Source organism: Salminus brasiliensis, chromosome 17 (assembly GCF_030463535.1).
Source record: "Salminus brasiliensis chromosome 17, fSalBra1.hap2, whole genome shotgun sequence".
Classification (NCBI taxonomy): Eukaryota; Metazoa; Chordata; class Actinopteri; order Characiformes; family Bryconidae; genus Salminus; species Salminus brasiliensis.
In genome coordinates, this window is record NC_132894.1 from 16,420,851 (window position 1) to 16,445,693 (window position 24,843).

General features: G+C 39.3%; 1 protein-coding gene across 1 annotated transcript in view; it reads right to left on the reverse strand.

The window, feature by feature from the left end:
• Positions 1-20,770, reverse strand: part of LOC140538535 (inactive N-acetylated-alpha-linked acidic dipeptidase-like protein 2) — a 241,648-nt gene extending 220,878 nt beyond the window's left edge. Inside the window, exon 1 of the mRNA XM_072661126.1 lies at positions 20,277-20,770. Coding sequence (XP_072517227.1) covers positions 20,277-20,770 — 494 coding nt within the window. The remainder of the gene's footprint in view (positions 1-20,276) is intronic.
• Positions 20,771-24,843: the final 4,073 nt, after the last annotated feature.

Here is a 24,843-nt window from a genome sequence, read left to right on the forward strand (position 1 = left end):
GGTCCCAATTTCCAGCAGATCGTTGATGTCACTCAAATCAAATCTTCATTTTTGCATTTTACTTTTTGACATAATATGAATCTGACAGTTGTTTTTTTTTGTTGTGTAAAATTTGACGAGGAAGGGACCAATAGAAAAGCTCCAGAATTTTATGGACTGACGTCCGTTGAAGGCAGAAAGGTGTTTTCCATCTCCTGTAAAATTGCCAGCCTTTTTAGCTCTTTTACCGGTAGCAAATCAACATTTTGCATAACATCATGGTCTATTAAAAGGGGGATTCCCCCAATTTTTCACAATTTCTGCATAATTCAATGGCTGGAATGTAAAAAAAAAATTCAAGTCAATCAGGAATGTCTTAAAAGTGTCTTTTAAGTTGTATATGTAAAATTGATGATAATGGTGAAATAGTGGACAATCTGCCTTGCATGCAAATCTCTATGATGAACAACATTTAGAAAATCTATTGTATATCAATGCCTCAGGTAGCAGACAGTATATTCACAACCATAATAACTGTATGACGCATCTTGTATAGGCATTCCATACAGTGGAATTCCACTTTTCTCTGCTATGCATTTTTGCTTGGTTTACTCATTCAGTTGGTTGTAAGTCAGAGAGTTATCTTGACAATTTTGAAAAGGTTCAGGGAGACTTAGCGTTAATTATTAATTTTGCATTCTAACACAATCCTTAACACCTCGTGAGTGTTAAGAATGTTTTGCTAGTGCAAATTGCTTCCACATTCCCTCCTTTACACCTTATTTATCAGAGGACAGAGACAGGGTGTTTTGTTACCAGTGCTTCAGCGCAGTACGAACTGTCCAAATAGTCATCTGAGCACAACAGTACACAATCATGACTGCCATTACATAAACTCTAATGTTTCCTTTACTCAAACATCATGCTCTCTCTCTCTCTTTCCCTCTCTCCTTCTCCCACATTTTTTCACGTAAGCAGACACCTGCATAAACAGATGTTTTACTGATAGGGGAATTGGTGGGCTTCCAAAAAGTTACATGTTCTTCCTACAGACATACAGTTACTCATGGACAATTAAGATATGCATATGGAGAGAGTGTAAGTTTACCGGAAAACTAGATAATTGGATTTTCCTGTAAAGTCGTAAGCCTAGAGCACACTACCCAGATTGACAGATTTTCCAGTCGAAGCGATGTCCCGGCCGAGAGGTGGATCTAAGTGATGAGTCAATCCTAAACCTACCATCAAGCTCCCAAGCTAATCAGTGGCCCTGCAGTACATTCAAACATGTTTGATTTTTTTACGACTGAAACTATGACTCCATTAAGATGACCTGGTACACAACCCGTGAGTACATGTACTTTAGGCATTTGCAGCCTACTTAAAAAATGGCAAAGAGTGTAAACCCTTGCTGTGTGCCATCACTCCAGAAATGGAAGCTACACTGGCAGACACACCAGTGTTAATACAGTTGAATTTTGGCGCTTTCCTGAACATATAAAAGCACTGAGGACAAGGGCAGCCAGGTGCACAGTTGCCACGTTGCTCAGATATAGGAGACATCGCGTTAATTGTGAAATTTTAACTAATATGATTTTCTAAATCCTGTAGTGTGCGCTTAGTAATGACACATGTATCTGTGGAATCCTGATGTTAGGTGCGATTGTGCTCAGATTTTCAAATATGTACAGGATTTTTTAAATACCAGACTAAGGATCATTAAGCAAGTGGTTGCTTGGTGTTGGCAGATGGTATAGTTGTATTTTAGGCTGTTGCTAAGGTATGGCTAAGCCATTTTCATGTTATTCCCGGCGCTTGCAAAAGGCCTCTGTGTATTTCTTGTGAATACAGTGTTTGTCTGTCTTGGGAAAACAAAATGACATAATTGCAGAGAAAATGAACAACCACAGACGTGGCATGAAGGCTTCACCTGTCATCTGTCATGTTACGCACTCTGAGCACAAACCCATCATGCGACAAGGCATGTGATTGGTCGGTGCTAAATAATGCAGCACTTTACATAATGCCATAGCACCACCAGCAATACTGGAGCCCTCCTACGCGACGCTGCAGAGAATTTGTGAAGGTTGATTCGACTTACAAGCTTCCAAGGTATTCCAAGGAGAGTATTCCAAGGCCTTAAGGAGTTGCTAGAGTATCCCAGATCTTGGATAGGGTGTTGCTTGGTGGTTACTATTGCATTTCTGATAGTGGTTAGGGAGCTGCTTGGTGGTTGCTGTGGTATTCCAGCTTGTTGTAAGAATGTGGGTAGATGGTTGATATGTGGTTGTTGAGACGTTACTGTCTTAAGTGGTTTTTAGGTTGTTGCTTGGTGGTTACAGCGCTATCCCAGTTGGTCTGCTTTGGTATATTACTGGATAAGGTGTTGGGGAAAACATTATAAAAAAAAGCATATTATTCTTAATTAGATTGAGAATTTGGTGTCTATATCTTTGAAACTAATAATAATAATAATAATAATAATAATAATAATGGCAATGCAATATCATAACCATAAAATCAATAATAAATAAATCAGCTTGAAAGTCATTGAGTTGCAAATTTCAAAGCCTGGAAGCAAAAAAGAAAGAGGTGTGCTGAAGAAAACTACAGCAAGGTAAAATTAATTTAATATGAAGGTCAAGAGGGGGAAGAGATAACTTCATGATGTTGAAAACATTATATTGTTATCGCAGTGCTGTATTCTCTTCCCTCCACATTATCTTGCATCTGTGACCATGGCTAAATAAAGTGGTGAGTTCCTTGATGACATTGCCTCTGGGCTTAGCTCGGTAGACAATTCTTATCTGCACATGGCATATCTGATTTCTGTATTTTTGGCCAGTGAAAAAATAACAAAAAGCAGACAAGACAGGAACAGAGCAGCGGGAAAAAGATACTGACGCTATGCTTTACCCTTTAGTGCTTTCAGATACGTGTCTTTCACTGGTGCTCTTCATACAATTGTACTTTCCACTGCTATTCACTGCTCTATACACTCAACCTGACAACGTATAAGGTTTTAAAGCATGGATATAAAGCACAATGGAATGCTTGCAGTGTCTGAGCTAGGGGTGGAGGGAAAAATCATGTTTTTCCTTCCACCTTTACTGTGATGCTAAGAGCAGAAAAACCCCACTGTAACATTTGCTCATTCATAAATGTGGCTCACCAGCAGTTTTTTGCAGTTTTTTTCTGGTCCTTTAAAATCTGGCACTACTGCACTTTTTCTATCATTTGCATGCACAATTAACGATTCATAAACCACACACATCCTGCAAGATTAAATGCTGAGTATTTCCCAACAACTGAACTTTGCTCAGCCTATCAGAAAAAACACAGAAATTGATAGACTAAGGAAAGATTAAAGAATTAATGCCATCAACTTAGAGCAAACATACAGTTTGTGCATGTTAGAAACTAATGTAATAAAAAAGAAGTGATGGTAATGGTGGTAATAATAACCACATTACATCTACATTTACACTTAAGGCATTTAGCAGATGCTCTTATCCAGAGCAACTTACAAAAGTGCTTTGCTATTTACCCAAGAAAAACCTCCATCAAGCCATCAAGTACGGAGGGGCTGGTCCGTTTTTGGCTTTGTAGGCCAGCGTCAAGGTATTGAATTTGATGCGGGAAGCAGCTACAGGAAGCCAATGAAGAGAGCGCAGCAGTGAAGTGACATGGCTGAACTTAGAAACATTGAAGACGACCCGTGCTGCTGCATTCTGGATAAGCTGCAGGTGCCTGATGGTGCACAAAGGCAGACCAGCCAGAAGAGAGTTGCAGTAGTCAAGTCTTGAAGTGACGAGAGACTGAACGAGCACCTGGGCGGCCTCTCTAAAGAAGAAGGGTCGAAGGGTCAGGTATGTGCACAAGCACTGAAAAAGTGAGTTTTCCATCATATGTGCTTCAGCTAATTCCCGTCATCATGTTAAGAATAATGTGACATGTAAGGTGTTTACAAAAAGTATAACTAAATAATTATATTTGACAAATCTGAAACCATCTATTTTTCTGTCTCTAAGCACCAACAGTGACAGGTACCAAAAATCAAAAAACTCAACCCTACTGATCATAGAGAAGCTAAGCGGCCCTTGCATTGCGACACTTTTGCATTGCATCACTTTTAAACATTTTTAATAGGGTTGTGCAAAACATTGCTCAGAAATCTGCCCTAAAGTTTCCAACCTTTGCTCTACGCGCTTTATCCCAGTATAAAGCAAACTGGTCTGCTCAGAATGTCTCTCTGATGATGTCTGAGCTGAATTAGGGTTATACTTCCTTCACACCCACGTAGCTGCTGCCCCCACAGGGGACGATGCTATTTTAAGCACTGAACTTCTTCAAATTGTAATCTTCCTTTGGAATGGATCAGTGGGGTAGCAGGCAGGATGAGCCGCGACATGCAGGAGGCTCTGGCTCCCGCTTCGCTCAAAAAAACCAAACGAAGTCACCCTGTGAAACCCAGAGCAAGCAATTAAAGTTAAGGGAATGTGTGTGGAATGTGTGAAGCATTGTGAGTCAGCAGACAGGAGGCTCCTGACATGTAACACAAACAGTGATTAAGCAGAGTATTACCAAAGTGACTCTCTCTCTCGAGGTCGTTTGCGTTGTTAGGTTGGTGCGTGTCACGTGAGGTATGACTCTTTGTGCGGTGCCACACACACAAAAAAGTGCTATATTTCATCCAGTCCCCTACTGCTCCCTGCACCCGCCACGACCCTGCACACATGCTCCATCAGCACTGTGCAGATCCAGACTCAACTCTAACTCTATAACCATTATTATCACAGCATATGAGCTGCAATATCTTTTGTGTGAATTGCTAAATATTCATCAAATATTCGCTTCTTCATTTTTGAAATAGGCCAGAATTGTGAAGAAGATAAAGCCCCTGTTTAAGCAGATAGGAATCCCAGATCCCACAATACAAATAAACATGATAGTTGTCATGGCGGGTTAGGCCAGACACAGAGGGATGAACACTCGCAGAGATGGTGCAAGTAATTTATTAAACAAAACTAGACCAACAAAAGGGGGCAAGTGAGACAAAAAAGGCAGCATCTACAGGGCATAAACATGAACACAGTGATCAACAAAACCAGAACATGGCAAACAAGAGGGTAAAAACAAACAGACCTGAGACCGGGGGTTTAGCTGGGGAACCAGGTACTAGGCAAGAGTGGCTAGGCCGACCCAACCTGGAACTGCCGTGTGGCAGAGGGTCGCCCAGCTGGACCCTCTAAAGTGAGCGAACCTCACTGGAAGCTCGAACCTCCAGGTGGATTGCTATCAAACGACGGAGTCGAGCTGAAGCTGGCCTAAACACTATGTGGAAACAGATAGGAACCTCTCAGGCAACCTTAAAGTTCCTTAACCATAAACCATATAATTCTCGGCGTCGAACTGAGCGTTAACGCCCCTTAAGTACCCCCAGCCTCAGGTGCAACACATTAACTAAACAAAAACGTGATAAACCTGAACAGAACACATTAACATGAATCAAGACACTGAACCGAACACGCATGACATAAATGAACATGAACCGAGTCTTAGAATCTAATAGAATAGAATTCTATGAACCTGTGGGCGGCGGCTCGGCATCGCCCTGGGGGAGGGCACGACACAGAGGGGCTGACAATAGTCATGATAATACTCTACTGATTTGTGATATATTGGGTATTGCACCATATTATGCTTTATGACTCTTGTTATTTCTCTATTTACTCCTTAATTTAGACATTTGCTGGCCTATCTGCTTACCTCGCCCCCCCCATGTCACACAATGCTACCAAAACAAGGAGGATTAAGGCTAGCATATTCCTTCTCGGAATGACGAAAAACTAGTCACAGCTGCTTTTAACACTGCCTAGAAAGCAGCATGATTGGACAGCTGAACATGTCAATTTAGTTTTGTCAGCTTACAGGCACCCACACTTGTATAACACTGAATGATGGTGAAGGAGGGAGGGTCATCTAATGAAAGCGAGGCTAATGTGACGGGAGGAAGGCGGAGTGGCCGTTTCGCCCGCCAGTTTGTGCTGGGAGCCCATTCCCTGATTGAAGACAACCACAGCTTGTTAGGAATGAGCAGCTTCCCAGCAGCTTAAAAAAGCTCAGCTCTTGCCGGCACAGCTAAGCAGTGAAAGCCAGTGGAGAGGTTGCGGATTGCAACAACACAGAGCAGGTACATTGATGATACATCCCGTGTGTGCCCTGAGGACCTGGAAGATGGCAGTGATAGCTCGCTCCCGGCCCTGGTCGAACCTCCCTGCCACCCAAGGCCACCCGTGGCCCTTGACAGGGTGCATCCCGGTCTTTCCGCCCTCCCTGTATCCCTCTCATCTAGTCCCTGTGCCTTTTGTCTCTTTCCCTCTGTCTCTCTCACTCCCTGTGGCTGAGGTAACACTAGATTCACTGGGGTTGTTGGCACACTGCCCCCTCTCCATTTGTCCAGGGACCATGCCTGTTGCTGTGCCCATACATGTTGCCTCTGGCCCCAGGCCAGAGTTGCAGTGGGTTGGGAGGGCGCCCTGAGGTGCGTGTAGCTACAATGAAAGCTGAGCACTTCCCATGGCTGGAGTGGCCTGCCATTGTAGCGCCGCTATGTGCCCTGGAGGGCATTGCTGCGTGTCCTGGAGGGCACACTGGAATTGGCGCTATTCTCAACAGGGTCACTCTGTGTCCCTGAGGGCACGCTATAGCTGCTACCTGCCTCATCAGTGCATGATTTTTTTAATCTAGCAAAGTTTACAAATTGTGGACTGTGGTATCCAGCTGCTCCTACCACTGACAGGAACCTTTGAAGCATCTTTTGACTAAGAAAACAATGGGCCATATTCATGAAAATTCACAGACACACAGTATTTAAGTGCTCAGCACACTGCTGTCATTTTAAAATTGCATTTTCTTTACCCATCAACATTTTTTACAATATTAACATAATGTCAGAAATTACAATAAATGCAATTCATTTTGACAAAGAAAAAACAAATATGAAAAAAAACATCCAACAAAACATAATGTTGCTTGTGCACATATGTTTGGGTATATGGTCATTATTGTCGCCATTACTTTCAATATTTTACCATCTCTACATTGCTTATATTAGTCACATTATATTATATCAGCACACCTGAGCAGTAGAACAGTCTGGATGGTACAGTGACTTTTATCAATCATTTTTAAATAGTTCAGACCAGAGGAGGATGGGTTCCCCTTGTGAGTCTTGTCTTGGTTTTTCTCAAAGTTTCTTCCTCAAGCCCTGAGGGCATTTTTCTTTGCCACTGTCGCCTTTGCCTTTGTCACTGGGTTTATTTTTACGTTTTGTCCTCTTACTGCTTTGTGACAATGCCAGTTGTAAAAAGTGCTGTACAAACAAATTTACTTCAAATTTGTGGGTCCACTAACTGTTTAGTCTAAAAGCATGGGGTTCAACACAATGGGTTTGCCCCAATTGTACACTAATTGGTAATAAGGTTTTGAGTATGTAGTATGTATGTAGTATGTAATATAGATGTTAAAGTTGAGTATAGTTCAACATCCACAATTTGTACCTTTTAAATGTGTTAAATGTGTGTTTTAATGGATACTATTTTCCCACAAGCAATTTGGAAATGGCAATGAAGGAGCCACATGAAATAAACACTCTTCAGACTGTTAGTAACACATCAACCTATGAATTTTTACTGAAGACAGCTGAAAATGTAGCTGTTTTTCACTTTATTTGTCCAAATTCAGAGCTGTAGATGTTCAACTGAAAAATCACTGACGATCTGAAAGATTTAATACAGACATTAGAATTATACCATCCCCTATCTGAGCATCTACATCCATGACTTGAGAAATACCTTAGTGCTTAACGCATACTGACATTCACAAGGTAAATAATATTACTTTCCTTAGGTTATGTGATCTGGGTAGAACAGTGGGTTATGTAGACATATCGCTCAATTACCATTCAATTTAACCTCAAAGTTGATTGTTGGCTGGGGTTTATGTGTACATGTACAAATATATAATAAGTAAAGAAATAAAACTTTACCCCAAACAGGTCTAAACAGAGCATAATATGCAGCTTATATTAGCTTATATATATTAGGCAAAAGCAGTCTTTTGGTTTTAAGCGCATATATACATTCACAGGATAAAAAGTAAACAAACCTTAGCTTATGTAGCCTGGGTAAGCTAATAGGTTATTTAGACACCACAAAATATGTAGAAAAGGAGGCCTAAACACATAATATCTTTATACCTTAACAGAATAAATATCTATATATATTAACCTTAGTTTAAGATTGAAAGTGGGCTTTAATAACTTGTAGATTTTGGATATACATAAAACTGCTTCAAACTAGCTTAAACTGGCTTTAATATTTTATTGAAATATTATAGATGTCCCTTCCTGAAAGATTATATGCATGGTGACATATACAAACAGTCCGTATAGTCGACAGCTAAAATGTGTCTGGTATTCAAGGCACAATCACTCTGTCCAGCTGCATATGCATTCAATACCACTGGGCTAAAACTGCTGAAGTGAAGCTGCTGGCATTAAAGTGAAGGTCTGTGGGTCTGCAGTCAGACACTTCTCCTAAAATGAGCATTTTTGAGGAGTATATGACAGGCTAAAACAAATCACATTAAAGTGGTATTGGTTGTTTACTTCTTACTGCTTATTCAAATCACACAGGGGACTATTAAACATAAATAGGAGTATTAAGTTAAAAAGCTCTTTATTAAGAAAAGATAATGATGTTTTTTTTAAAAAATACTTGTAAAAGTACATTATCATCCTTTGACTATATCACCCCTGTATTACTGCTGTGCTTCTTGACTTAGAGCATGACTTAAATGTGAAAATAATCACACAATTATTCAAAGAGTAAAAACAAAAGTAATAAGAAAAGCACTGACCCTCCAATACTGGTCAACCCCAAAACTGTCACAATAAGTGATAAATTACTCTTTTATGTTTCAACACCCTTACATGATTACTGCTTTTACATCTCACACTGCTTGTTAACACTCGGACCCTTCCACACATATATAATTATACACATAATTATACACATAATTAACAAATTTTTTTTTCCCCTAGCAACAACAAGGCAGGTCGCTTGAATCATGTCATTGGCAAACGTCCTTCCTTTCTCTTCGAGTCTTATCTAAGTGATGCTCTCCTTATGCTCAGGGGAATGGCTTCCCTTACTCTGGCCTGTGTTATCTTTTTTCATTTATTGGTTGATAGAAAAATAGGTCTTTTTAGATAGCCCCTGTCCTTTTCTGGAGGCAGGGACTGGTTCTGGGTAAGGCCAAAGGGCACCACCACTGGATATGCCATCAAGAGTGAGCTGAGGTTTGTCCATTCTCACAAGAATCAACAAAGAACCAAAAGGCTTTTCTTGGCTACATTCAACACCAAGATAAAGATCTTCACTTCGCAGCCTGCCTGAAAGGAGATCCAGCAGGGCAAGTGAGAATGTCAAAACCACAATAGGAAGCTGCAGTCTATCTGTGTGCTTGGATTTCAGTCAGTATTTGAGTACAGAAGGAGACTTCGACATCCTGTTTTCCAGGAGGTAACGCTGAACGGAGACGTGCAACTCAGATTATTAGATGTCCGACGTAACACTCGGTTATTAATATTGATTCCCAGGCTGTGGATATCAATTCTGTTCCACTGCTATTGATTGTGGTGTGCATATCCTAATGATGGAACTAAGCCTTGGGAGAGCAGCATGATGCCGACTCAGCAGACTGCTGCAGCAGGAAACACTAGTGTGACAATGAGAAATTTGTTTATGTTTAAACAAGAGAGCAGCACAATACAACTTACACGTCTTACACACATACATAAACATTAATATACACACCTGAATGAACAACAACTCACACAACAACAACAACAGTCATTTATAATGACTCTGGATGACCCTGATACCTCTGAGGTTTTATGGAAGTATCTTGAACTACGAACAGGGCTCAACGAGGACCGTAGCGACCCTCCTCTTAGTCATTCCTGGTGTTTTGGAATTGTTACCATTGCATAGCCACAACTCATATATTGTGGGACTAATTTTCGGCAGAAGGAATTTACCATATTATAGAATATTTAGTATGAAATTAAGTTCTTATTTTCTTATTTAGTTTCTTTTTTTTTGTAAAAACTGTTGTGTACATGCAATAGAACATGAAAGGGAGTGTGTTTTCGTGAATAAAATCATGGCTGCTAAATAACACACTCCCTCTTGTGTTCTTTTGCTTAAATATATACACTATCGAGACAAAGGTATTGCTACAACTGCTCAAGCATTGCTTCTTCTGAAATTAAGGGTATTCAAAGTTTATCCAGCTTTCGTTAAAGTAACTGTCTCGTCACTGACCAGGAAAGGCTTTCTACTAGATTTCTAAAGCAAGGCTGTGAGGATTCAATTGCATTGCATGACATATGTGGGCATTAGTGAGGTCAGGATGACCGCACCCCACATCATCCTCAACTCATCCTCAGCTCCCTAATTAAATCCCAGAAGAACTGGATGGAGCACCATCATTGCAGAGAACACAGTTCCACTGCTCCACAGCTCAATGCCGGGGGGCTTTAAATTAAATTCATGCCTGGCATTAGGCATGGTGCCAAAAGGTTTATGTTTATGTGCTATTAGAGTCCTATTCGATTAGGAGTACTTTTCTACAGGGACTAGACAAGCTGTGTGTGTGCATTTGCACATCTGCAATGGGTGCAACTTGAAGTAACTGAATGCATTCATTAGAACTCCATTTGGACAAGTATTATTTGATATGTATGGCCTGGACTGAAAGCCTAGGTTTTATAGTCCCGGTTTGTCACTGTCCATATATATCTTTAATACTGTGCAAATATTTACATTTTTCAGTTTTGACATCATCAACTTAAAGTCTTCCTTTACATTGTAGCAAGAGTGTGTTTTGAAATTGTGTGTTTTGAAACCTTATTGACTTTAATTTTAAGTTAATGATATGCAGTAACACACACATATACACACACATACACATATACATATACTCACCAAGCACTTTTGTAGGAGCACTGTACTAAAACTGGTCAGAGCCACATTTTGCTCTCAGCCTCAATTCTTCATGGCATGACTCCTTTTAGATTCTGGTTTGGGTTGACATGATTGCGATTTTTCAGATGTGCTTTCATGCTGCAAATCTCCCATTCTACCACAAAAGTAAACCCTAAAAGTGTTCTATTTCATTTCATTCTATTGGATTCAGATATGGTGACTGGTAAGGCCACAGAAGAACACTGAACTCACTGTCATGTTCATGAAACCAGATGAGTTTTGCTTTGTGGCATGATCATGCTGGAAGTAGCCATTAGAAGATGGTAAATTGTGGTCAGGAAGAAAGGCAGTTCAATGGGAAATAATGTATTTCTATTCATTTCTATTTTTCAAATGGCCGATTTAAATTATATCAAAAAGAAAAAAATTAGCAGAAATTCAGATACAGGGTTTTTGGGTGACAGTGACTATACGCTGTATATACAGTGCAAATATCCACACTTCTTCTTACATTCTGTGTTCTTTCATTTTGTGCATTTTCCCCAGAACTGCTTTCGGTTGCAGTCCCATCACTGACATGGGTGTCATATAATAATAGGTTTGTTCTGTCTGCAGAATGCAAAAGGGTGACACCCAGTTGTGTCATTATTCAATTCCCAAGAAGGCATGCACCCATTGAAAGGGTGCATGCTGAAGCATGTCTTAAATTTAGTTGCAATATTCCCCGAACAATACAGAGCTTTGTTTATTCAAAGGCATTCGATCATAATGTCATATCTGTTATGGAATACATTATTGCACAAGCTCTCCACTCACATGCCTGAATAAGAAGAATTCCTTATTTTTCAGACCAAGGAAGGCATTTTGTCTCACTCCAGGGAAAGTCGACAGTGCAGAGAGAATTTCATCACTGTAGTGCCGAATGTAAGGACAATACTATTCCACCATATGCTGTAGGAGAGGGTTAACACATATAAACATCCACACTCATTGACTCTAATAGTAAACACCCAAGAAATGCTTATGCCAAACACAGCCATTTACTGCACTGTGCATGTTAACATTAAAGCCATGCATGTTTTTTTTTATATATCCACTGCTTTGACCTAGTGAGAGAGTTGTGTCAAGACTGCTCCCCATGACTCTCGATGACATAATTATTTCTAAACACAGTATTTAGTCAGTCATCTTTCCTGTAGTGTCTCTGATTGGCACCCTACCAGCAAGGTTAATATGGCTTGAGTTGATGATTAATAGAAAATCGTGTATATAAATTCAATTTGGCACAGGTCCAAAACACACTATCATAGTAGATTAGGCTCTACCCTCTACAGGATTAAGGTCTTCCCACAAGAGAGAGATCAATTATTATATTAATAGAGTCCCTACTGCTCAAAAACCTCCAACGGAAAACGATCAAAACAGGAATATGATTATCAAATGAAATAAATCACAGATCAGTCGTGATATTAAAAAACCCTGTCTGATATTGTGTAGTTAACCCTCGCACCAGCAAAGCAGAATCACCTCTGTGAGTGTCCTGGAGTCTGGCACAAAGATGTTGTAAGCAGATCCTCATAGAAATTCTGAAGTGGGGCCTCCAGGGATCACATTTATAAGCCTTGGGCGCACATGACCCTTGAACTGGTTCACTGGTTGTCCTACTTTGGACCACTTATTCCTGGGATTCCTTGCTCATTTTCTTGTTCTTGCCTGATACAACACATCACAGTCAACTTGAAGCTGACTGTTCTCGTGCTGCCTAATAAATGTATCTCACTTCTTGACAGGTGCCATTGTAACGAGACATTATTTCTCACTTCATCTCTCAGTGGTTGTATGTTATGGCTGATGTGTATATATATATATATATATATATATATATATATATATATATATATATATATATATATATATATATATATATCAGCCATAAGGCATCAGTTCAACTTCTGGAGGTTAGACGTAAGATATGTACCTACTCTAACACTCTTGGGTATGTTTCCCCTAGTGTCAAGGCTAACCAGAACCAAATAAAAATATATAACACCCCAACAAATTAATAAATGTTAAAAATCAATTATGAATTACCTTTAACTGGTTGAAATCAATATAAATGAAGGTCACTACCACACTAATAAAAAAAGTCAATATCTTGACTAATAGTCTGAACACACTCACCACTACAAAAAGTGAACCTCTACTTCATGTCAGAAGCTTCAGCTATCAGTTGCACAGCATGAACTATCATCAGTTTTAGATTTTTCCAACAAATATACATTGAGGATTGGTTTCCCGGACATGGATTAAACCTAGTCTTGTACTGGATTTTCCTTTCAGTTGAGAATTTTCTTCCAGAATGATGTGTCCAGAAAACTGACCCATGCTATGCAATGCAATGCTTATCTCTTGCGTCAGATTGAATTGCTATTTATTATTGTGATTTGGCTGTAATGTTATTTAGTGTATTATATTGAATTTGAGATGTAATCAGTGCTATAATTTAAAAGTCAATAAAAAACATGGATATTATTAAAAGTTGTAAATGTATATGTGTATATAAATGGACTAGCACACACACATAAACTCACAAGATAGCCTCTATGAAAATAATACAGCCCCTAGTAAAAAAAAGTGTTGTAAAAAAAAGTAAGGCCACATCTCTTCTGCACATACACTTCTGCACATTCTAAAGCATATTACTTTACTAGCTTCAAACAAACTAGCTTTACATGCTTCAAAAAGCATGCAGTTTGCGAAAGTTAAAATTTAAAATTCACATAAAAAATTAAATACAAAATTTTTAAAAAGCATATTAAAATGTTCTGTTTTATTTTTAAAAATATTTAAAATAAATAAAAATTGTACTCTTCAAACTTTTTTTTAATAGATGACTTTTGTGGAAGACTTGATGTTTAGCTAGAAACAAAATCATTTGATGAGAGATCCTCAAACATTTGTATTAGACTACAGTGTACAGCGGAATGGCAAATTTCTGTTACTGTGAATAGCTAAGACAGATACCTGGAATTCAAAAAGGGCGTGCATTTAAAGATGCTACTTTAATAAAAGATTTAATATTAATATTAAGCTTGTACATGTTAAGCAAAGTTAGCTTTCATGTCTAAGTAACCTGTTATATCTTTTCACTTACAACAGTTTCAAAATATAAAAGAAAAGCAAACCTGCATGGTCAGTCCTTAGTAAAACTCCCTTTTATCATAAATTGTAAACTTCTTTGTAGCCAGTCTTTTCATTTTTGTTTGGGTTTTGTATCTGTTTATTTGTTGCAAAAGTCTTCTATCATGCACGGCTCTTTTGAGATTTAGCCACAGATTTTTAGACCATGTTTATGTGTGAGGGCAAAACCTTCAGACTCTTGAGGTAGTCTGTTGTGGATTTTGAGGTGATTAGGATCATCATCCCTCTGTAGAAGCCTTTTTCATTTCATTCTCAGCTTTTGAACAGGCTGTGTAATAATAATATTAAAATTAATAAAATTGTCAATACTTCATGCTGATCTTGTCATGACAGGCTCATTGAAATGCTCATCTACAGACAAAATTAGTGTAGTGCCCTAGTCAGTGTTGGTATATATTTATTTAATATTTGATACATGTAATATTTATTATTATATTTTCTCACCCTGGATACATTAGCATTAAAATTAAACTGCCATGGACAGAAAGCCTAAGACTTTAACATGTTCTGTCCTCATGTAGGTCAACTCACTATATGTTTCATAAATGCTATTAAAATGTCAGGATTCGGACAAGACTTTTGAAAAGCTGATTTGGAAACTAACAGAGTTGGGGTAATAAATGTCTGTTAGTATTTTACATGTAATAATTAAAAAAAATTCTTATGCCCTCCTAATGCTTCCAAAAAAATCTTCTGTCTGCACATTTAATGCCACTGCACTGACCCCCAACCACAAACAGTCCAGCAGCATCATGTACAAATCATCCCCTCCTCTCTGTGAATACACCATGATGTCACTACAGACGAGTCTCTGTCTTTGTCTCCACCAGCAGTCTGTGCCATCACTCTGCCATTAGCTTTAATGGCTGGACCGGTCATTACACAGGATGACCTGCACATCAAGGGCCCCATCACTGTCTTCTCTATGGGACAAGCTCATGGCTCAGTGTCCCCAGCATGCCGCCACAGAATGGGGTATGCCATCATGTCCAGGTGCAGTGGCTGTTTAATAGAGTCCTCCCACTGCGTGCACACCACTCTGACCTTGAGATTCAGTATTTAAATGGTACAGGATAAAGAATGCGCACAGAGCACCCCACTGTATCAATTACGTCCCCATAATTAAGAGTGAGTGTTTGAGGGAGATAAAGAATACCATTAGAGAGGCCCAAACAGTGGGAAACACAATTCCTCTTCTAGGGATTTTGGGCTAATCCCATTTTACTGGAACTGTTCTTCACCCGCACATTCTTTGAAGTGTAAATGGGAACAGAATCTAAGAAATAAACACAGCGGCAAGCCAAAGAAACATCAAGACCTCTGCAGAAGAGGCAATTCATGGCAAAACAATGGAGTTAGGGAAAATAGGACAATGAATTCTGTACATCTGCAAATATGCAGAATAACATGGAGTATCCTTACTTTAAAATTGTTGCATGAAGAATTAAAGACCTACCATGCAGCCCAGATAGGTGACTACTCCTACACTCAGTGTCAATTTTAAGAGTGAATGAATGCATTGGCCTCTGAGTGGCCAGAGAAATTTTACCCAAAATGATAAAAAAAAACCTATACATAACATTTACATTGGATAAATGGGTCAACAGAATTTTTTTTTTAAACACATAGCATAGAGATAGACTAGCGAGGACAAAAAGAAGGCAGTGCTCAATGCATTGTTAATATACACCCCACCATATGTAAAAGTGCAGGCACTTTATGAAGCTTCAATTGGCTTCTTATTCAAATCTTGTACTCCACCATAAACACCCTAAACTGCACTTAAACTTGCCTGTGTACACCACCTATATATATATATGTATGTATATATTCTATATATATCAACGTTCATTCTATTTAAATATCAGCATTCATTCTATATATCAATGTTTATTCTATATATATAACAGCGTTCATTCTATATATATATATCAATGTTCATTCTATATACATCAGCGTTGTATATTTGGATATTTGGATACTTGGATATTTATTTTTAACCCTTGTATGCAATTGCTTTGTAGTCAGTTACTGCCTGAAGTCTAAAACTCATGTATATCAAATGCTTTTTAGACATTTTTTGCAGTTGCTGGTTGTTTGTAGGCCTTTCTGCCTTCACGTTTTGAGTGAAAAGCATGTACTGGTGGGTTGAAGTCAAGTGATTAACTTGATCATTTAAGAATATTTATTTGCCTTGAGATCAGCAGTGAAATCATAAATGAAAACCCACCATACATAGCCATACATGCCCATGCAATACATGATGTTAACAGATGATGTTGTATTGCTTTGGTTCATGTACTCTTTTCTGTGTTCCTTCCCCATACCTGTTTTACCTGTCAAAATAATCTTATTCCAGAACCAGGTAGGTTTGAGATCTGATACCCAGGTCTGCTGAGCTGCCACTGTTGGGCCCTTGGGCAAGACCCTTAACCCTCTCTGTTCAAAGGATTCTGCAGCAGGGCTGCCCCTGCACTCTGACCCCAGTGTTCTCAGCCTGGAAATGCTAAATGTTTTTGTTTTTTGTTTTTTTTTCCAGGGCTACTTCAGGCATGTATGATCACTTGTTTAGTAGTGTGTATATGTGTGCGTTCACTTCATGGATGGGTTCTTCTTCTAGGCCTTTTGATGTCGTTTTGTTTATCAGTGTATTCCTTCTTTTTATGAATGTACCAAATTGATTTGGCCACTATTAAAGTTTGATGGTCTAATGATGGTCTCCTTCACTTGCTTTGCCACCTTTACTATTTTGAGAGTTTCCATGAACAGCAACCAAATGCAAATTCTTGGAATCCGCTCCAGATCGTTTATTTCTGAATCTGTCATGAAATAATAAGGGGACAGGCCACACCTGGCCATCAAACTGCTTGTCAATTGTCCATGTACTTTTGGGACTGTGAATAGGGCACCAGTTAACCACTTATCTACTTAATTCCTAACCATTTTCCTAAATGGTTAATTGAATACTTTTACATTATAGTTTTGTAATATGTCACTTGTCTCAGGTTGATTTCTTCATTTCAAATCCACTGTGCTGACGTGAAGTAGAAGAAATACAAAAATTGTGTCACTGTCCAAATACTTTTGGTCCCTACTGTAGGAATTTCTGGAAATGGATGCACATAAAAGAGACTAGCATCCCACTAAGACTTCACTCTGATGTTGATTAATGTTACATCATTTGCAGATGCATCTACCTGCAGTTGAGTGAGTTGAAGCATTCAAGGAGACCTGTATAGAAAACAAGAGAAAAGAAAAGCTGCAGCAGGCCAAACCAGAGCTGAAGTGTCCTGAATTAGTTCTAATGAGGTTATTAGCATGTGCATTGAACCAGTTAGGGGTAGGTCTTCAAAGCCTTTTTCAATCTCCATCCAAGCATCTCAGACAGGCTGGAGAGGCCTCAGCTTAATGTACGAGATGAGGAGATTTAGCCCTATCCCGAGACACACGGTCTCATTTCGCCAGCACCCTCATTTTCTCTAAATCCCTCCATCACGCCTCAGTGTGACTTATTCCCACAAGCATGCCATTTCCCACAATAGACTGTACCATTTCCGCTGCGCCGACAGAGTAAATAATGCAATTATCTTTGTAAATATTCTTATTTCCGCAAGCTGAGACGACGCACATGGCAGGCAGGCGGAGACACTGCTCGAATAAGCGATCAAAATGTTTTGACTTCATGCCTTTACAGCCTTTTGCAGCCTTTGCCCGTTACGATATTGCCTGTTTTTTTTCCTTCCTTCTCCTCCACAAAAAGACCTGAGCTGTGCTGTTGGCACTGCAGCGTGAAAAATAAATGTGACAAAATAAATAATGAATTGACAATACCAAAAAGACTGTTGTGGGAGTCAGATTGTCTCACTTCAGTGGAAACTGAACTGCGAGTTATCTTCCTGACACAAATACACATGCTTTCCATGATCCCTGGCTCCAAAACAATGTCTAGCCACTTGAGGCTTGTCTACATTTAATTTTAACTTTAGTACCTGCTTGAGACTTCAGACTGCCTGTCAGCCACCGCACAGCTGGGAGCACAAAGCACTCGGCAGGCATCGCCACTAGTGGGGATAGGCGATGCTGTGCTTTGGCTGCAGGACTATCTTTGTTAGACGCGAGCAGGTCCCACAGAGCCTGTCCTCGGAAAAGCTGCATCTGCTTCAGTGGGACAGCTTCCTTTGGCAGGCCGGAATGCCCTTAAAGCTACTGCAAGTGTGTTTCCTTCATTCAGCTCTGATGCTTGTTAGAAAGGCGCTTGTTGCTAATTAAGAAGTCATGTAGTTCTAGAAAGCCTCCAACTTTAATGAGATGATTAACATGTTGGGAAGAATTTCCTACACGTGACATAAGTAGATTAGAATGTGTACATTATTTAATATATCCTCCCTCATAATTACAATATATCAGCACAATGTTGTTTTTCAGTTTACATCCCATTGGTCATATTTGTGTTAATGAAATACAGTATATCGTCACTGTCAAGTAAAAACCTCTGAAAAAAATCTCCAAAATGACAACTTTACGGGAGAATGAAAAATCATTTGTCCCCCCATAATGAAATTTTGACGGCCAGAATCAAATTATGCCAAAAAGTGAAAAAAATTCAAAAATGGAGATATGAGACTTTGGCATGACATATGATATGGTATGGTGATCACGTGGAAATGGCACATTTAAAATGTGCACATAATAATTGTGTTTTGGCCATTTAGTAAATTTGGAATAACTGTCAGCAATGTTTAAAGACAACTGTTAATTGGTTCATGCTTGTATCTGTAAACTCCTGCATGATTATCAAATAAAAAACAATGTTGGTCATTTCGTTTGAGGGATGTTTCTCTTTTTGTGTTTCCACTGTTAAATTTGAGCTGGGCAGAAAAATATTATAAGACACCGACATCAAGTGATTCCTCAAAACCATCAGGATTTGGGCAGTCGTGTCTGACAGACTACCAGTGACTACCAGCCTTAAACTGAGCAAAACTCAATGTAACACACAGCTTTAATTTAAAGGTGGATCTGCAGTGTAAAAGCAGATACACACAAATTAAAATAGGCTTTGGAGAGCAGTTTATTGACAGATCTGTTCCTTTTCTCATTTTCTCTGACGGGATGGGCAGAGTTGGTTAGTAAAGAAAGTACAGATAAAAGTCAAGTTCTTTCATAGTTTGCATAGTTTGTTGACTAGTCTTAACCAACACATGCTACCTTTGCTTGAATGGTTTGATGATTCATAGCTACCCAGCCGTTGCAAATAATGATGGTGTGATATCATAACTTAATTGCTATTCGTATCATTCACCAGATAACAAAGTTACTGTATTTCCTCCCAGGTAAATGCAATTTTAACCAGAGTAAGCTAATATCTCCCACAGATAGACACAGGTGCAACCTTGGTTGGAAGAAACCCTAAAAGCATTGTGTATGAATTTCATGTTCTACACCCCCTAACATTGACATTTTTGTCGAATGGCAGCAACGCCACAATAAAATATATCTCTGTGATACCCCAGAAACTGTATATGACCACTGAGTCATGTTGAAAGGTTAGGGTAAACAGAGTTGGAGGCTATCATCAGTTTAGCATTAACATTGCACAAGATCATATTACCAATTTCATTGCTAGACTGTATTGTATGTGTCATTCAGATCTGCATATCTTTACAGCCTTTTACTCTTTACAGAATAAGATATGTGCTTGTAATACTCATTATTCTGTCATAACTATCATAGCTGAGCCTCATTAAATAGCTATAGCTCCAGCTCTATAGGTAGGTAGACAGTTATAAACATTACACTTTACTCTAACATGTATATGAGGCTCTAGTCTTATTGTATTAGAGTGATGTAACTGGTGTAACATGCATGCCTAAAATTACCTTAACTGGGCAAGTCAACCATCTGGTTGACTTATGTATCTGCTTTCTAAATGAGAAACACAATTTATTCAATTTCTAAATTAAACACAATTGTACCCTCTAATAATGTGTGTGACTGTTAAAGGGTTGATGCAGTTGGTGTGTAGATAAATAGATTTTTGACCTTTGTAGTGCTTGGATCTTCTCTGCAGTGATGCTCTGTAGGACCCTTTCCAGCAGGTCTGTGCTCGCACTGGGCCTGGCCGACTGTTTCTCCTTGCTGTGGGTGTACAGACCAATGAGCAGTCCCAGAAAGAACACTCCTGCCCCAGCCAGCAGGTATTTGGCTATGCATGTCCCGCTCCTCTTCTGCCCCTTGGACACGGTCCTGCTGAAATGGGAGACATAGTTCGGGTCCTCCTGCAGACGTTCAAACCGGCCGTGGGGGGACACGGAAGGCTGAATGGGTTCCAGGTCTGGGTCCATGGCCCCACTGGACGAGGTATCCATGGGACGGTGCTCTGCACACTCCAGCTGGAAGTGGTCCAGGCCTGGCTCCTCCAGCTCCTTTTCCATCTCCCATTCCATATCCATAGAGGCCAACTGAAGTCCTTCACTCTCAAGGTCCTGAGAGATCACGGAGCTGCCGCGGCTGGCGCACACTTTTCTATACGCCATGCGCTTAGCTGCACAGACAAACAGATGGGGAAAAAGACAGATTTATAATGCAATTAAAACAGGACATGAAAGAAACGCACCATAAAATAACAAATAAACAGGGACTCAGTTGGCCATCACTGTAGTAAAATCCAGTTGATTTCATCATAACAGACAAAAAGTCTGTGCCAATTAGCAAACAAAAAGCCTATTCGAATATTACCTTCATAATCTGCATGGGAAAATGTCCTGGCTGCAAAAAAGGAGGTCATCTGCAGGATATGTAAAAGCACATAAATGCTTAGAAATAAAGTTGTGAAGCATGGTTCTTTGAGTGAAACCATAGAATAGGTTCTTTATGGAATCTAAAGTGGTTATTCTATTGCACCTTTTGAAGCACCTTCTTTTTAAGTCTACACCAAGGTGAATAAAATAACAGTGACCTGGTAGAATAGCTAATATCACTTGGTAAACTTTACTAAAGAGACTTTGGCTGCTTTTTTGATTGGCCAGTATCTCTTTCACTATTCTATTGAAAGCATTCTCAGGGCAGGCAGTAAGGGGCGAACTGGTTCACTGTTGCTGCTAAAAAAGATCATTAAGGGTGATGACTTGGTGGGATCAAATTCATAAAAAGGGAGCCCAGTGTCAAAAGGATACCATCAAATTTAACTAGCCTGTTTAAAGACATGGCCATCAAACTCAAAACAGCCCAATCGATAATAGCAAAACTCCAAACTGCCCACAAATTTGACAGTGAACAAAGGCCATTACTCATTCAAATCTGGCTCCAGAGGAGATTCACCCTAAAACACAGCTGCTTTTAAAGCTCACAGTTGCGGCCAAAGTGGGGAAAAACCCTTTTAACCCTAAGAGCAACACTTATAATAAAACATTCATTTAAGCTCAGAATAAATCCCCTGATTAAATGAAATGACTTTTTTTGTCTAAAACATCACTATTCCACACACACACACACACACACACACACACACACACACACATATATAGCAGGCAGCAGATACTAGCATTTTCCATTACATTTCACGCATTTCACTTCAAACATATATCCTTATCCGTCTTTTTCATATAAACCATTGCAGTCAGACCAGCATTTCCTTATGGCTGTTTTATGGGAAGGACAAAATATGATTCCTTTTTCTTTTTTCCCCTATATTTAAATGGGAGGTGCTAAACACAGGAGAGAAATGGAGATGGCGCTGGTGCACTTATTCGCATCAATCTTCCATGGCCCACAGAACTCTTTTTTTTTTATTTCAGTCTGAAGTACAGAGAAGAGACCCTAATTCACAAGCTGCCCCCCCCACACACCATCCCACCTCCACAAAGATATGGGTTGTGAAAGTTTCAGGGCAGTACTGACCCTCCTCTCCCATTTCTGTTCTCCTCTCCTCTCTCATCACTCGCTCAGGTAGAGATGAGACTCGACTCTTGCCATTGCAGAGCGACAGCTGACATTCAATCACCAGAAACGTCAGCAATTTAACGCCTTTCAGCTCCCCAACAGAGCCATCAATTAAAGGCCAATGGAATATACCATCTTTGACTTTTCCCCCTGACATTGATTTGACAGTGACACCAGAAGGGGAATACGGCTAGAATGTGTTCAGTCAGCCAAAGCTAAATCTGAATATCAATCGTCCGGCCCCCCAGAGAACACATTTATATTAGTAATTAATGCATGCCGCACTCTTCCACTGGGGTGTTTGCAGGGGCACAGCAGTGTTTCGTAACAGTTATAAGTCAATGCACCTTAATGTGGAATACCAGTATGGCCACTGGGCAATACCAATCTGATATGTGTGCTTTCAAATGTAATACACAATTTAGTCAGGATATGCTGCAGGCAAATGAATTCTACAGTAAAATCACTTCAGTTTTAATATGTGCAGAATGCAACATTATGTACTGTTTAGTCTTTTAGTCATTCGTATTTTAATATTTTAGTGTTTACTATTGGTTAGGATCCTATTTCTGCTCCCCAGTGATTTGGCTAACAGTTACCTTAAAATGTTGCAGAGAAATGATTGCCTTTTGTGCATAATGGTAAACATACTGAGGTGATGGCTCTTCTTTGTTCCATGTAATATTCATTTGAAATAACAATTTTATAGTGTGGTGTATACACTATGGCTGAACCTTAAATGGCTCCCTATTCCCTGTACAGTGCTCCACATACACTCAGGAAGGCAGTACTAATGCTGGGTAGGTTCTCCTTTTGCTCTCAAAACAGCCTCACAATTCATCATGGCATGAACTCCACAATATATTTAAAACATTCCTTTAACATTCTGGTCCATGTTCACATGATTGCATCGTGCAATTCCTGCAGGTTTTCAGGAGCACTTTCATGCTGCAAAAACATCCAAAAGGTATAATATTGGATTCAAAATCAGTGAGACTGGGATGCCCACTGAAGAACCTTTTTATGACAAATTACTTTTGCTTTTTGACTTCATGGCATGGTTTGCTTTGTGACATGGTGCATTATCATGCTGGTATTAGCCAGTAGGCGATGGGCTTATTGTGGCCATAATAAAATGCACAAAGGCTGTGGCAATCAAGTGTCAATTGATTAGTATTTGGGCCCAATGTGTGCCAAGAAAACATTACACTAACACCAACTCCACAATCCAGGGCTGTTTGACTCAAGGCAGGTTGGGTCCACCTTCTGTGTGCCTTAGCAGAAATTTTGAGATTTATCAGATCAGGCTATGTTTTTCTGTTCTTGGCTGACAGAAGTGGAACCTGACATGGTCTTCTGTTACTGTAGCCCATCTACGTTGAGGTTTGACATGTTCTACGTCTACGTCGAGGTTTGACATGTTGTGAACTCTACATTCTGAGATGCTTTTCCGCTTATCGCAGTTGTACAGAGTGGATATCTGAGTAACCATAGTCTTTCTCTCAGTTCACACCAGTCTGACCATTCTCTGTCAATCTCTCCCATCAACAAGACATTTCAGACTGTAAAACTGTTGCTCACCAGATGTTTTTGTGTACTGTATTGCGTTATTCTGAGGTAACTTTCTAGAGACTGTCATGCATAAAAACCCCAGAAGATTAGCATTTTAAAAATACTTAAATCAGTAATCCCAAAAATCGTATCACACTCTAAATCACTGCGATCACATTGTTTTCTCCAGTCTGATAGTTGATGTGAACATTACCTGAACTGCTTTCCTGTATTTGCATGGTTTGCATGTGTTGTACTGCTGCCACATGGTGATTGACTGATTTAAATTCTACATCTTAATTATGCAATAAAATGTTAAATATGAAGTCATGCAACCTGTGACTGAAAATAAACAGCTTCCAATTAGACGTGCAGCTGCTATCAAAATTATTCAATCCCCATTGCAGTTTCTTTTAGCTTTTTGTAATAAACCAATCGAACAAGAATAATTAAAATAGTTTAACACTAATAGATCAAGTGCTTTCTCCAAATTGGAGAATGCATGATAAGCCTCTTTAGTAGTCAGTAAGTAGAGCACCCTTTTGCTGTTGTGACCTGCTGCAAATGTGGTGTATAGCCAGACACCAGTTTTTAGCAGCGTTCCTAAATAAATTAGGAACGCTGGCCAACAGATAAAAATAACAAATGTAAAATATTTGCAAACAATATTATCTTTCTAAACAAGCACTTATGTGTTAAACAACATGGCATGTTGTTTAGCTTTTGTAAATGCTGTACTAAGGCAACACTACAGGGCTTCACAGTTATGTAGTCATTACCCACAGGCTACATTCTCTTAGGTATGCAGTTGTATTTTCTGTAATGGTTGACTGCCTGGCCTTGTTGAACAGCCGAATCAGTTTAAACAAGCAAATCTAAGTTGGGTAAACATGACTACCAATGCATTTGTTGATATAACCAAAACAAATCATCATGTTGCTTTAAAATTTTTAGTTTTCTCAAAGAGAATTTATTTTTTACAGTGTTGACTTTGAGTTATGTTTAGGATCATTGTTCTGTTGGAAAGTCTAATGATGCCCAAGAAAATATCATGCCTTCTGAGAGAAAGCTGAAGCTTTGATATCATTGGACCTTCCAACAGGATAATTATCCCAAG